The sequence below is a fragment of the Podarcis tiliguerta genome, assembly GCF_965153285.1.
Source record: "Podarcis tiliguerta genome assembly, chromosome: 3".
In the NCBI taxonomy this organism is placed as follows: Eukaryota; Metazoa; Chordata; class Lepidosauria; order Squamata; family Lacertidae; genus Podarcis; species Podarcis tiliguerta.
Window position 1 is genome coordinate 3,442,159 of NC_139536.1, and position 13,841 is coordinate 3,455,999.

The 13,841-nt window shown below is 48.8% G+C and overlaps 1 protein-coding gene across 2 annotated transcripts in view; it reads right to left on the reverse strand.

Annotated features, from left to right (window-relative positions):
* The window catches only part of ZNF395 (zinc finger protein 395), a 61,676-nt gene that overhangs the window by 26,193 nt on the left and 21,642 nt on the right, over positions 1-13,841 (reverse strand). For both annotated transcript variants that reach the window (XM_083432677.1, XM_083432676.1), the window contains exon 2: positions 1,363-1,609. In XM_083432677.1, coding sequence (XP_083288803.1) covers positions 1,363-1,599 — 237 coding nt within the window. In that variant the 5' untranslated portion in view covers positions 1,600-1,609. The remainder of the gene's footprint in view (positions 1-1,362; positions 1,610-13,841) is intronic.

Genomic DNA, 13,841 nt, shown 5'->3' on the forward strand with positions numbered 1-13,841 from the left:
CGCGGCCTAGATGGGTTTCCCCTCTCCACAGTGTGACCTAATTGGACACAGAGCCACCGCCTTAATTCCCAAAGTCTATTTTTACATATGTAATTGTATCTGGGCCCACTTGTGATAGTTATTCCTGGGAGCTATTTATAGAGAACTCCGCTTACCCTATGGAAAGACTGAAGGTGCTGTAATGTACAAGCCGGTATGGAATGGGCAGCAGAAAATGAGAGATAAAACAGCACTCTGTTGGGAGGATAGATTAGCTGGGGACCAGACTCAGCAGCTCAGAGTAGCATCTGCATGTAAAATCCTAAGAGTCTACTGGATCAGGCCAAGAGCCCATCTAGTCCAGCATCCCGTTCGCAAAGTGGCAAACCACAGGTAAAAAGGTAAACAAGGATCCCTGGACAGTTACCGTATTTTTCACTCTATAGGACACACCTTTTCCCCTCCAAAAATTGAGGGGAAATGTGTGTGCGTCCTATGGAGCGAATGCAGGCTCCTTGGCTTCAGCGATAGCAACGCTAAGCCTCCGAAGCGCAGAGGGAGCACTCCCTCCGCACTCCAGAGGCTTCCCGTTGCTTTCTCTGAAGCCTGGAGAGCGAGAGGCGGCGGTGCGCACCGACCCCTCTCGCTCTCCAGGCATCAGGGATAGCCGCCTGAAGGCCTTCGGAGCGCAGTGCAAGTTCCAGCTGCGTTCTGGAGGCTTCAGGTTCCTTTCGCTGAAGCCAGGAGAGTCTTGCTCTCCCGGCTTCAGCAAAAGGAACCCAAAGCCTGAGGAGCACAGCGGGAACTTGCGCTGCGCTTAGAAGGCTTCAGGGATAGCCGGGCGCAGCCCCTCCGGCAGGGAGAGGTTGCGCGCAGCCTGTACGCTGCTCTTTGGGACTGGGGGAGGGAAATAATATTTTTTTTCTTGATTTCCCCCTCTAAAAACTAGGTGCGCCCTATGGAGCGAAAAATACAGTATGTCTTATCAAAGGCGACTATGGTTCGTTTATACATAATTGGTGGGAATGGCCTTATGTTTAAAAAAAATCATTTATACAGTGCTTTTTTTCTGGGGGGACGCATACCCCTATACATTTTGTGAATCAAAGTTTGGCCTCGTTGAGGGGCAGTATTTCAATATGAGTAGGAAAATGAGAGTACCCCTAAAACATTTTTTTAAGGAAAAAAGGCACTGCATTTATATAACGCTTTACATCTCAAAGGGAAAAAATCAAAGCAGTATACAACACCTGAAAACATCAAATTGCTCACTCTGGAATATAGCTGTAATATTGGGAAATCATGCATAATTTGAGATATTGACAAGGACTAGAACCCCGTTTAGATGCTACCACACCCAGCAGAACAAATTCGGTTGGTTACCTTTTGGCCTGGTTGCAGGAGTGGCCAGTTCTGGCCCCGACCGCCAGAGTCTCTGACAGGCTCTTTGAAGCGGCCGTCTTCACACGAAGCCAGACGAGGAGACTCTTTGGGGTGCTCCGCCTGCAAGGGGGGGAGCTGGGCCATCATCAGCACCCCGTCCCCCAGCAAGGGGGGAGCGGAAATTCGGGCGCCCAGCAGGGACCGCTTCCCCAGCCTCCTGGAGAGAACACTCGCCATCTCGGACCCGCTGCAGAGAGGGAAAGGGGCAGCAAAGGTTAGGTCACGGGAGATTGCATTTTCGTATTTGTTTTCTCCATAAAATTTATCCCCCTCTCGGTTGTAAAACAAACAAAACTCAAAGAGGCTTACAAAGAGAACACGGTAAAACTACAGTCATAGAATCATAGAATCATAGAGTTGGAAGAGACCACAAGGGCCATCGAGTCCAACCCCCTGCCAAGCAGGAAACACCATCAGAGCACTCCTGACATATGGTTGTCAAGCCTCTGCTTAAAGACCTCCAAAGAAGGAGACTCCACCACACTCCTGGGCAGCAAATTCCACTGTCGAACAGCTCTTACTGTCAGGAAGTTCTTCCTAATGTTTAGGTGGAATCTTCTTTCTTGTAGTTTGGATCCATTGCTCCGTGTCCGCTTCTCTGGAGCAGCAGAAAACAACCTTTCTCCCTCCTCTATGTGACATCCTTTTATATATTTGAACATGGCTATCATATCACCCCTTAACCTCCTCTTCTTCAGGCTAAACATGCCCAGCTCCCTTAGCCGTTCCTCATAAGGCATCGTTTCCAGGCCTTTGACCATTTTGGTTGCCCTCCTCTGGACACGTTCCAGTTTGTCAGTGTCCTTCTTGAACTGTGGTGCCCAGAACTGGACACAGTACTCCAGGTGAGGTCTGACCAGAGCAGAATACAGTGGCACTATTACTTGCCTTGATCTAGATGCTATACTCCTATTGATGCAGCCCAGAATTGCATTGGCTTTTTTAGCTGCCGCGTCAAACTGTTGGCTCATGTCAAGTCATACCTCGGGTTACAGCCGCTTCAGGTTGCGTTTTTTTGGGTTGCGGACCGCCGAAACCTGGAAGTACCAGAACGGGTTACTTCCGGGTTTCGGCGGTCGCGCATGCGCAGAAGCGCCAAATCGCAACCTGCACGTGCGCAGACGCGGGTTGCGAACGCAGCAGGTTTCGAATGTGCATCCCGCACGGATCCCGTTCGCAACCCGAGCGTCAGTAAAAATGGCGCTTCAAAACATTCAAAAATATAATATCAGCAACGGACTGAAAGCAGATTAAACACCCAGCCACATTCTTCACGTGGGCTTCTCTGAACAACTATGTTCTCAGCAGGCATCGAGAAGACTATAGTAAAGGCGCTTCCTTGATGTCAAGTGGCAGGGTGTTCCAGAGTACTGATTCTGCCACCCGAAAACGGATTCAAGTTACAAAAGGGGAGATTTCGTCTAAACAGTGGAACGGTCTCCCTTGGGAGGTGATGGGCTCTCCTTCCTCGGAGCTTTTTAAGCAGAGCTTGGATGGCCATCTGTCCTGGATGCTTTAGCTGAGATGCCTGCATTGCAGGGGGTTGGAATGGATGACCTCCAGGGGTCCCTTCTGACTCCACCGTTCTATGATTCTACAAAAGGTGGGACCTGTAACTGTGCCGGTTCTGCCAATCACAGATTTGTAGTGCTGGGAGGGACCCCTGAGAGGGTCATCTAGTCCAACCCCTTGCAATGCACAAAGCGGCCGAATGGGCTTTGATGGAGTAAGGCAATGCAAACTACAAAGGTTCTGGCTTGACCTCCAGAAATGACCCCCCCCCCCCAGGGCCACAGTTCTCAAAAGCACAAGCCAGGCCTTCAAGCAGAGTTAGAACAGCCCTCCTTCGCACTCCTGGGTGGGAAATATTTGTAGTGGCAGAGCAGCTCCTCTGTATGCAGAGAGAGACCCCAATTCGATCGCCAGCAACTCCCAGTAGAACTGGGAGAGATCCCTGACTAGATCCCTGGAGAGCCAACTGCTGGTCAGTGCAAGGAGTATTGAGCCAGATGGACCAATAGCTCTGACCCAGCGAACGGCAGCTAACTAGGAAGCTCTGACGAAATACGGGTGAAAAACTGCATGTTTCGGAACCACAGGGGAAGCAGAAAGGGGGCTGCTGTGCCGTTGCAAGCATGAAACATCAGGAAATGTCGCCTGCAAAAGCCCCACGGAAACGAAGGCAGGGGTACAAATGTGGTTTGTTTTGTGTTCTTGTTTTTATTACGTATGTCGCGTTTTCCACCTTGCGTTGTAAACCGCCCTGAAATCTATAAAAGAAGGGTGGCATGCAAATTCAGTAAGAAATAACAATAATAAATTTTATTTATACCCCACCCTCCCCAGCCAGAGCCGGGCTAAGGGCAGTTAATACCAGTAAAATTACAATAAAAATGTAATAGGAACAAAAACAATTTAAAATACAGGTTAAAACGCAATTTAAAATGCAGCCTCATTTTAAAAGTAGCCCATAAATCAAAACCATAAGGGGAGGGAAGACATAAGGGTCAGACTGAGTCCAAACCAAAGGCCAGGCGGAACAGCTCTGTCTTGCAGGCCCTGCGGAAAGATGTCAAGTCCCGCAGGGCCCTAGTCTCTTGGGACAGAGCATTCCACCAAGTCGGGGCCAGTACTGAAAAGGCCCTGGCCCTAGTTGAGACCAATCTAACGACCTTGCGACCTCCAAAATGTTGTCATTTGTGGACCTTAAGGTCCTCCGTGGGGCATACCAGGAGAGGCGGTCCTGTAGGAATGTGGGCCTTAGGCCACATAGGGCTTTAAAGGTCAAAACCAGCACCTTAAACCTGACCCTGTACTCCACCAGGAGCCAGTGCAGCTGGTAAAGCACTGGGTGAATGTGATCCCGCGGCAAGGACCCCGTAAGGAGCCTCGCCCCGGCATTCTGCACCCGCTGGAGTTTCTGGGTCTAGTAAGTAACAACTGCCCAACAGACTGAGATCTACATGTCCGACTGGGCCACCTTGCATGCGGCCATCTTTTGTGGGAACTGCAAAAACACCACATACGGGTAGCCGTGGTGCAATGGGTCCATGCATCTGGCTACTAACCAGAAGGTTGGTGGTTCGAGCCTGTTAAAGTTGTGGGTGAACATATCAGATGACACAGCGATTCTCCAAACAGCTCTTGTTTATTCACAGGTCAGAACAGAACTGAACTGAAGGGTTCAGCCAGCCTGCTTATATAGAGCTCCAGTACAACGTAACTGTAACAACTTCCAATCACTGAACGTCACTTTCAATCCCTTATTTGCATATGTGGACCTGAACTATCTACAGTATCCCCCTGCTGGCCCAGGGTGAGAACTTCAGTACATAACAGAGCCCACCTAGGGATGGCTGTGGGCAGGGTCCCCGCTCTGAAGGGGTGGGACTCAACGACCCCGAAGGTTCCTCCCAGCTCTACAATTCTGTGTTTCTATGAAACTCTGGAATTCGATTCGTCGAAGCACCGTAGGGGGTTGGACTAGATGCCCCCATGGGGTCCCTTCCAACTCGGCAATTCCACGGTCCTGTTCGATGAAAAGCTCTGCAGCAAGCCGTCAGCTGTGTGCTGGCGGCCTTGCGCGATGTCTAAAAATACAGAGCGGGGAGGCTGAGCCAGCCCAAAGAGAGGCACCAGGGAGACCTGCCCCCCCCCCCAGTCCCAAACGCAGGGGCCTCTCAAACAACAATCGCCTTCCCAATAGAAGCTGCTTTCAATGCGGTTTGACCAAGCCTGGAGTGTCTCGGGAGCGATGGCAGAGAGGCAGGACAGAACGAGAGCTTCCTTGTGAAGCGACTATTTGTGCAGCCAAGTATAGTAGAGATATTCATTTATTTTGCATTTGACCAGGGGAGTTTGTTAAAAAAGCAAAACAAGCCGGGAGGATGGCAGGCAAGCAACGCCGGTGCCCACGCGTCCGTCTCCCCCCTCGCCCCCCAGGGACAGCGCTGGCAGGAAGCGGAGGGATGGCTTTTTCAACAACCGGATGAGCCTCGGCTGTGTAAGCAGAAGTTTGAGCTTCCAAAATTCGGCAACCATTCTGCCTGTATTGAAAGAAGGCTGCACCCCACCGCAGAACAAGCAGGGTCCCCAGAAGAAGCCTGAGCTCAGAGCCCAGAGCTCAGCTCTGGAATCTGCAGCGGAGAGAACATGTCTTCTGGGCATGTGCAGAGGGCCTGGCTCGGGGTTGGCACCAGGGATGGGCACCATACAGGGGACCACCAAACCTCCATTCTTCTTTTTTAAAGTAATTTTTATTGAGTTTTCCACTAAATCATATTCACATTTTATTACATAATTCTATGACTTAATATATTACTCTGTAAGAGCATCAACCTCCTTCCCTCCCTCTCTTTCTGACTTCCACATAACTTTCCATATCCTTTGCATTTCACTTATTTACCCTTTGTCAAATTATAATATTTCACCTTATTACCGGTAAATCAGTTCCTTATATTTACATTACAAAACATTTCAATTCACTGAGCCCGGCTTCGGCTGGGGAGGGCGGGATATAAATAAAATTTTATTATTACTATTATTATTATTATAAACAACATAAAGTACATTGGGTTTACGTTGCTTTAATTGCCACACATGCAGCCCTCTGCAAACACTCAGAGGGGATCCTGCCATCGCATCGCCAGCAAAGGACAATGATTGGATGGGATGAAGGGGCTGCAATTGCCCCGTCAAAGATGGTGGGCCTGGGTCTCAAGGAAAACTTTGGTACCTCAAGCTAATCTCCAGAATGCTCCAGGAGAAAGCGAAACTCCCAAGAGCGCTTCTTTGACAACATTCCCACAAAATGGAAGTTTGGAATTGGAGTTAGGCGGAGTTGACAGACATGTTAAGGGAAGTAATAGTGCCACTGTATTCTGCTCTGGTCAGACCTCACCTGGAGTCCTGTGTCCAGTTCTGGGCACCACAGTTCAAGAAGGACACTGACAAACTGGAACGTGTCCAGAGGAGGGCAACCAAAATGGTCAAAGGCCTGGAAACGATGCCTTATGAGGAACGGCTAAGGGAGCTGGGCATGTTTAGCCTGGAGAAGAGGAGGTTAAGGGGTGATATGATAGCCATGTTCAAATATATAAAAGGATGTCACATAGAGGAGGGAAGAAAGGTTGTTTTCTGCTGCTCCAGAGAAGCGGACACGGAGCAATGGCTCCAAACTACAAGAAAGAAGATTCCACCTAAACATTAGGAAGAACTTCCTGACAGTAAGAGCTGTTCGACAGTGGAATTTGCTGCCAAGGAGTGTGGTGGAGTCTCCTTCTTTGGAGGTCTTTAAGCAGAGGCTTGACAACCATATGTCAGGAGTGCTCTGATGGTGTTTCCTGCTTGGCAGTGGGTTGGACTCGATGGCCCTTGTGGTCTCTTCCAACTCTATGATTCTATGATTCTATGTCTCAATCCAGGGGCTTCACCCCCTTGCTATAGGCTCATCTAAATGACCCATTTACTGAACGCTCATCCTGATTCGCTTGGGCAAAGCTTCCACGAAGGTTAGACGGTGTCCAATCTCTACAGAGCATATGTTCCAATTTATTCACGGGGCGGGTCTACAACGACATCCTGACATGCCATGCATCTTCCCATTAACCATTTGTTCATCCCACACTTTTACGCGCATTTCGTCATCGCTCCCCAAACCCCTTTTTAAAATGGGTGTGTTGCGCTAGGATAGCAGCGCACTTTAATCCACTTTTAACTGTGCAAACTTCCGATTCCAGTACGTGCCTGGATCTCTCCCAGATTATACTGCCCATCTGAAGGTGACCATAAAGGTAAAGGGACCCCTGACCATTAGGTCCAGGCGTGGCCGACTCTGGGGTTGTGGCGCTCATCTTGCTTTATTGGCCGAGGGAGCCAGCATACAGCTTCCGGGTCATGTGGCCAGCAGGACTAAGCCACTTCCGGCGAACCAGAGCAGCGCACGGAAACGCCATTTACCTCCCCACCGGAGCGGTACCTATTTATCTACTTGCACTTTGACGTGCTTTTGAACTGCTAGGTGGGCAGGATTAGGGATTGAGCAACGGGAGCTCACCCCGTCGCGGGGATTCGAACCGCTGACCTCCTGATTGGCAAGTCCTAGGCTCTGTGGTTTAACCCACAGCACCACCCGCGTCCCTGAAGGTGACCATAGCCAGATAGGAATGCAAATACAACTTATCTCCATAGCCTTTTCCCTTAATTCCCCCCCCCCATCACTTCATATCCAGGATTCTGATAGGGATCGAGATGGTGAAAAAGTAGACCAGTAGAGAGAATCAAGTTGGAGGAATGGGTTGAGAACAAGTTTAGCCAACAGGGTGCTCCTCTGGACTAGATCCAGCAGCCTATTCTTCTCTTCAGTTCCCGTCACACACTAACGATGGTAGCAGGAGTTGGAAAGGTGTACAAAAAGGTGACTCAAATCAAGGGGGTGGACCAAATCCCGTCAGAGGGAAGGTTGCGACGCTTAGGACATCTTAGCTTAGAGAAAAGGCAAACAAAACGCAACACGATAAAAGTTTATGCAACTAGGTTTGGCGTGCAGAAAGCGGCTAGAGAGACAGTCTTCTTCCGCTCTCATAACACAACAACTTGTGGACATTCAGTGATGCTGACGGGTGTCAAACCCTGCCATGCTGCCTGGCCTTTAAAGCCCTAAACGGCCTTGGCCCAGTATACCTGAAGGAGCGTCTTCACACCCATCGTTCAGCCGGGACGCTGAGATCCAGCGCCAAGGGCCTTCTGGCGGTTCCCTCACTGCAAGAAGCAAAGCTACAGGGAACCAGGCAGAGGGCCTTCTCGGTAGTGGCACCCGCCCTGTGGAACACCCTCCCACCGGATGTCAAAGAGAAGAACAACTACCGGACTTTTAGAATACATCTGAAGGCAGCCCTGTTTAGGGAAGTTTTTAATGTGTGGCATTTTAATGTATTTTTAATCTTTGTTGGAAGCCGCCCAGAGCGGCTGGGGAAACCCAGCCAGATGTGTGGGCGGTGTACAAATAAATTATTATTATTATTATTATTATTATTATTATTGTCTAAAGCAGTGGTGGCCAAACTCGGCCCTCCAAATGTTTTGGGACTACAACTCCCATCATCCCTAGCCAACAGAAACAGTGGTCAAGGATGATGGGAATTGTAGTCCCAGAACATCTGGAGGGCTGAGTTTGGCCACCACTGGTCTAAGGGGTTGGACAGACCTTGCCCGCCAGCCATCACAGCCAGAGAGCATGCTGGCCTGCTCAAAGAGAAAGCCAAGTTAAGATGCAGGACTGGGACTTGGCAAGACCAGGGTTCACATCTTGGCTCAACAATACCGCTAGAAAGGCAGGATATAAATAATTCCAGTAAACCAGTTAAAAATATCTCATGGCTCTAAGCAGCCTCTACTCCGCGGCGGACATGCCCTCATCTGCGAAATGGGATCAGTCTGGGCCTGTCCTACAGCATTGCTGCTTTGCTGAGTAAGGAGCTGTTCTTAGCCGTCTGGGCTTCCAGATGGAGCGGGCTAAAAAATCCTCCAAGATAATTTTAGGCCACTGAATTCTGACGATGCAGAAAGCCCTTTTAATAGCCATGCATGCAAATTCAGGCTGCTCTTCAGTCTCCATTAAACAAGACAAAATGCCCATTTTGTGGGTGCTACGGGTGAAATCCTGCTGCAGTCGCTACCTCATCACACCTGGGTTTATTTTATCTATCTGTTGCATTTATATTCCGCCTTTTCTTCAAAGCTCAAATCGGTAACGACAATTCTTTTAATCCCCAGAACAACTCTGTGAGGCAGGTCAGGCGATGAAGGAGAGTCACCCCCTTCCGGGGGGGGGGGGACCGTTCCACTGCCAAAACTGCTCTTACCATCTGAAAGTTCCTCATAAGCAGGCACAGCCAAACTTGGCCCTCAAGCTGTTTTGGGACTACAACTCCCATCATCCCTAGCTAACAGGACCAGGCATTATGGGAGTTGTAGTCCCAAAACATTATGAACTTTAGTTCATTAGGGTTAGCTGGAATCTCCTTTCTTGTAATTTGAATCCATTGGTTTGGTTCGTCTTCTCCAGCTAAACATTCACAATCCCTCATAAGGCTTGGTTTTCCAGACCACTGATCATCTTGTTCGCCCTTCTCTGCACACCTTCCAGCTTGTCAACATCCGTCTTAAATTATGGCGCCCAAAACTGGACACAGGACTTCAGGTGAGGGTTTGACCAAGGCAGAAAAGAACAGGACTCTGACTTCCCTTGATCTGGACCCTTGACTTCTGTGGACGCAGCCCAGAATAGCATTAGCCACCGCAATATCACAGTCACCCAGGATGTTGGTCTTTGCTCAGGCTGATGGTGAGGCTTGGTCAAGCAGTTGGCGAATCTCTGTAGAGCTTCCTTGAGGTGCACTGTCAAGGCTACGTCGTCTGCAAACATCTCTCAGATAAGGACCCATTTTTGGTTGGTGTGGAGACTTGTCAGGTTGAACAGGCTCCCATTGCTCCTTCAACAGAAGTACAGTGGTACCTCAGGTGTCTGTTCTTAACCTGAAACTGTTCTTAACCTGAAGCACCACTTTGGCTAATGGGGCCTCCTGCTGGCGCCGCGCCGCTGGAGCACAATTTCTGTTCTCATCCTGAAGCAAAGTTCTTAACCCAAGGTACTATTTCTGGGTTAGCGGAGTCTGTAACCTGAAGCGTATGTAACCCGAGGTACCGCTGTACAGTCATACCTTGGATCCCGAACACCTTGGTACTAGGACGTTTTGGCTCCTGGACGCTGCAAACCCGGAAGTGAGTGTTCCGGTTTGCGAACGTTCTTTAGAACCCAAACATCTGACGGGGCTTACTGGGCTTCCAATCGGAAGCCGCGCTTTGGTTTCCGGACATTTTGGAATTCAAACGGACTTCTGGAATGGATTCCGTTTGACTTCCAAGGTACGGCTGTACAAGCTGTCTTCAGACGAGCTGAAGGCTGTTGTTTAGTCGTTTAGTCGTGTCCGACTCTTCATGACCCCATGGACCAGAGCACGCCAGGCACTCCTGTCTTCCACTGCCTCCCGCAGTTCACTCCAACTCATGCTGGTAGCTTTGAGAACACCGTCCAACCATCTCGTCCTCTGTCGTCCCCTTCTCCTTGTGCCCTCCATCTTTCCCCACATCAGGGTCTTTTCCAGGGAGTCTTCCCCTCTCATGAGGTGGCCAAAGTCTTGGAGCCTCAGCTTCAGGATCTGTCCTTCCGGTAAGCACTCAGGGCTGATTTCCTTCAGAATGGAGAGGTTTGATCTTCTTGCAGTCCATGGGACTCTCAAGAGTCTTGGAGAACAAAAGGGAGAAGAATATGCCAAAGAGGTTTGGGGCAAGAACACAGTCCTGTTTCATACCACTCTCTGTAGGGAAGCTGTCCATCCTATTGTATAGTGCTGTGTGTTCTTGCAGAAGGATACAATCTTCTTGCAAAGCTCAGGTGGACATCTCATTGAGCAGAGTGAAGAGTCCTTTTTGGCCGACGAGGTCAAAGGCCTCCATCGGGCCTACGAAGGCGATGCTGTTCTGGGGGCTTCCGTGCCCTTGGCATTTCCCCTGCCGCTGGCGCAACGAGGAAATCATGTCGACTGTCGACCTCTGAGCTCTAAAGCCGCATTGTGACTGTCTGCGAGAGACTGTAATCTGTTGAGAACCACACGGGCGAAGGCTTTCCCCCACAGCACCCTGCAGGGAGATACCCCGGTGGTTGTTTACAAAAAGATACGGCGATAAAGCTATGAATAAGAAAAAGTCAACCAGGACAGCCTACGCCTCCCCTCACTGCTTCCATTCTGTTCTTTGTTTCTCCATCTCTCTCACACACCCCTTCTCTTTGCAAGAGCACTGCATACCTGCAATACCTGCAGGGGGCGGACAGGTGGGTGGGTCACCCAATGAGTAAATCAGAAGATTAGGTCTGGTCCCATGCTCTGCTCACACAACAAAAGCCTCAATGTGCCCCACCCTCCACAGGGAGGCAGCAGGAGAACACCCAGTGCTGCTGTTTATTATATTTTTATTTTTGTTTTATTTATTTTTTTACTACTACTACTACTACTTTTATTAATACAGTGGTACCTCTGGATGCGAACAGGATCCGTTCCAGAGCCCCATTCGCATCCAGAGCAGAATGCACCCCGAGTCTGTGCATGCACGGGTTGCGATTCGCCGCTTCTGCGCATGCGGATGACGTCATTTTGAGCGTCTGTGCATGCAGTGAACCCCTGGAAGTAACGCATTCCGTTACTTCTGGGACGCCGCAGAGCGCAACCTGAAAACGCTCAACCTGAAGCGACTTTAACCCAAGGTATGACTATACGTGGGGGGCACTGTGGTCTAAACCACAGAGCCTAGGTCTTGCCAATCAGAAGGTCAGTGGTTCGAAACCCCGCAACGGGGTGAGCTCCCATTGCTTGGTCCCTGCTCCTGCCAACCTAGCAGTTCAAAAGCACATCAAAGTGCAAGTAGAGAAATAGGTACTGCTCCGGTGGGGAGGTAAACGGCGTTTCTGTGCGCTGCTCTGGTTCGCCAGAAGCAGCTTAGTCATGCTGGCCACATGACGCGGAAACTGTACGCCGGCTCCCTCAGCCAGTAAAGTGAGATGAGCGCCACAACCCCAGAGTCATTTGTGACTGGACTTAACGGTCAGGGGTCCCTTTACCTTTACCCCGCTCATCTGGCTGGGTTTCCCCAGCCACTCTGGGCAGCTCTCAGCAGAAATGTAGAAAACACGATAAAACACTCAACATTAAAAACTTCCCTAAACAGGGCTGCCTTCAGATTATCATCATTATCATCGCATTTATTTATATCCTGCCTTTCCCCCCCAAGACTCACTTACACAGATTAAAACAGCACAGATGAAACATGAAACACACACACAAATAGAAAAGATCATTAAAATCAAAAAGACGTAATATAAAATTTAAACGATTCGTTGTTTTAATATACCAGCGGTCCACATGCTTTTCAGCTGCTCTGTTAAAAAAACAATTAAAAATCGTACAGCTCCGTGCACGCTGCGTTATAGAGAAATATTTAAGTCGTCCACCAAGACCCTCAACAATTTTTAAGTGGTCCGTAGGGGACAGGAAAATTGCAAAACCTGTGCCCTATACAACTAGTACTGAATGGTGAAATGTCTAGGAAACCTAATAATAATAATAATAATAATAATAATAATAACAACAACAACAACAATAATAAATTTTATTTATATCCCGCCCTCCCCAGCGGAAGCCGGGCTCAGGGCGGCTAACAACAATAAAACAGTACAAAAGTACAGCACAAACAACACTCTAAAATCATTCATTATAAAATTAAGTAAAGCAAACCTTTAAAAAAAGGCCTCAAAAAAACCAACACCAGCTATTTACTGAAGCACTCCAGAAAGTCTGTTACGCCCGAAGCATTTTTGAGCAAAATTTTAACTCTTTGATTGAAAGCAACTGTAAAAACTATATGAAGAATGTTCAGAGCAGGCAAAGTATCACGGGATTCAAAATTCTGTGTCTGTGTGTAAAAAAAAACACAACTTGTTCATCTTCAAAAGTACAATGTCCAGGTCTTAAGTCTCCCAGGTCAATGGAGAGGAAGTGACAACCTCAAAACGCAGGTAAACTCGTCCCGGAGGACATCAGAACGCAACCCGTGAGTTTCGAAATCCAGGTTCCTGGTGCCAAAGTTTTATTCCATTCAGCAAATATTGAGTTTGGTCACCCACCCACACAGCTGCCAGCGACCCGAAATTTCACAGGGAATGTCACAAGTTTTGTGCCGCAAGGTTGTGTTTTGAGTCGCAAGGCAGAGGTCTTTGCTGTCTCTTCAAGGGGACCTACTCGTAAGTAAGGCCCAACTAGGCTGCAGACTCTAGACTCCTTGCCTGGGAATAAGTCCCACTGAAGACAGCGGAACTTACTTCCAAGTAAACACGCACAGGACTGCACTGTTAGCTTCTATATGTATTTTTTAAAAATAAAATACAAATTGAAGTACCATAAGCAACGTCTGCAAAATTTGCTTGGCCATTTAAATCCAGGTGAAACGCGAAATGATACTACCATTGAGATGTTACCATTCTGTCCTTATCTAGAGAGCCAGTGGTAAAGATTGTCAGACAGACTAGCACCTGGGAGGGACCTGTGTTCAAATCTCGCCACTCGACGTTCACTGGGTGCCCCTAGGGGCCAGTCCCGGCCTCTCAACCTAGCCTACCTCACAGTAGTTGTGGGGGTTAAATAAGGAGGGGGAGATCCACAAAGACCCCCCTTGAGTTGGAAGGGAGGTCGTCTAGTCCAACCCCCCGCAACGCAGGATAGAAACGCTATAAACAAATAAATATTACCATTATTAATAGGCTAAACAACATTAAACTAGGCTATGCAATGTTGCAACCACTATAACAA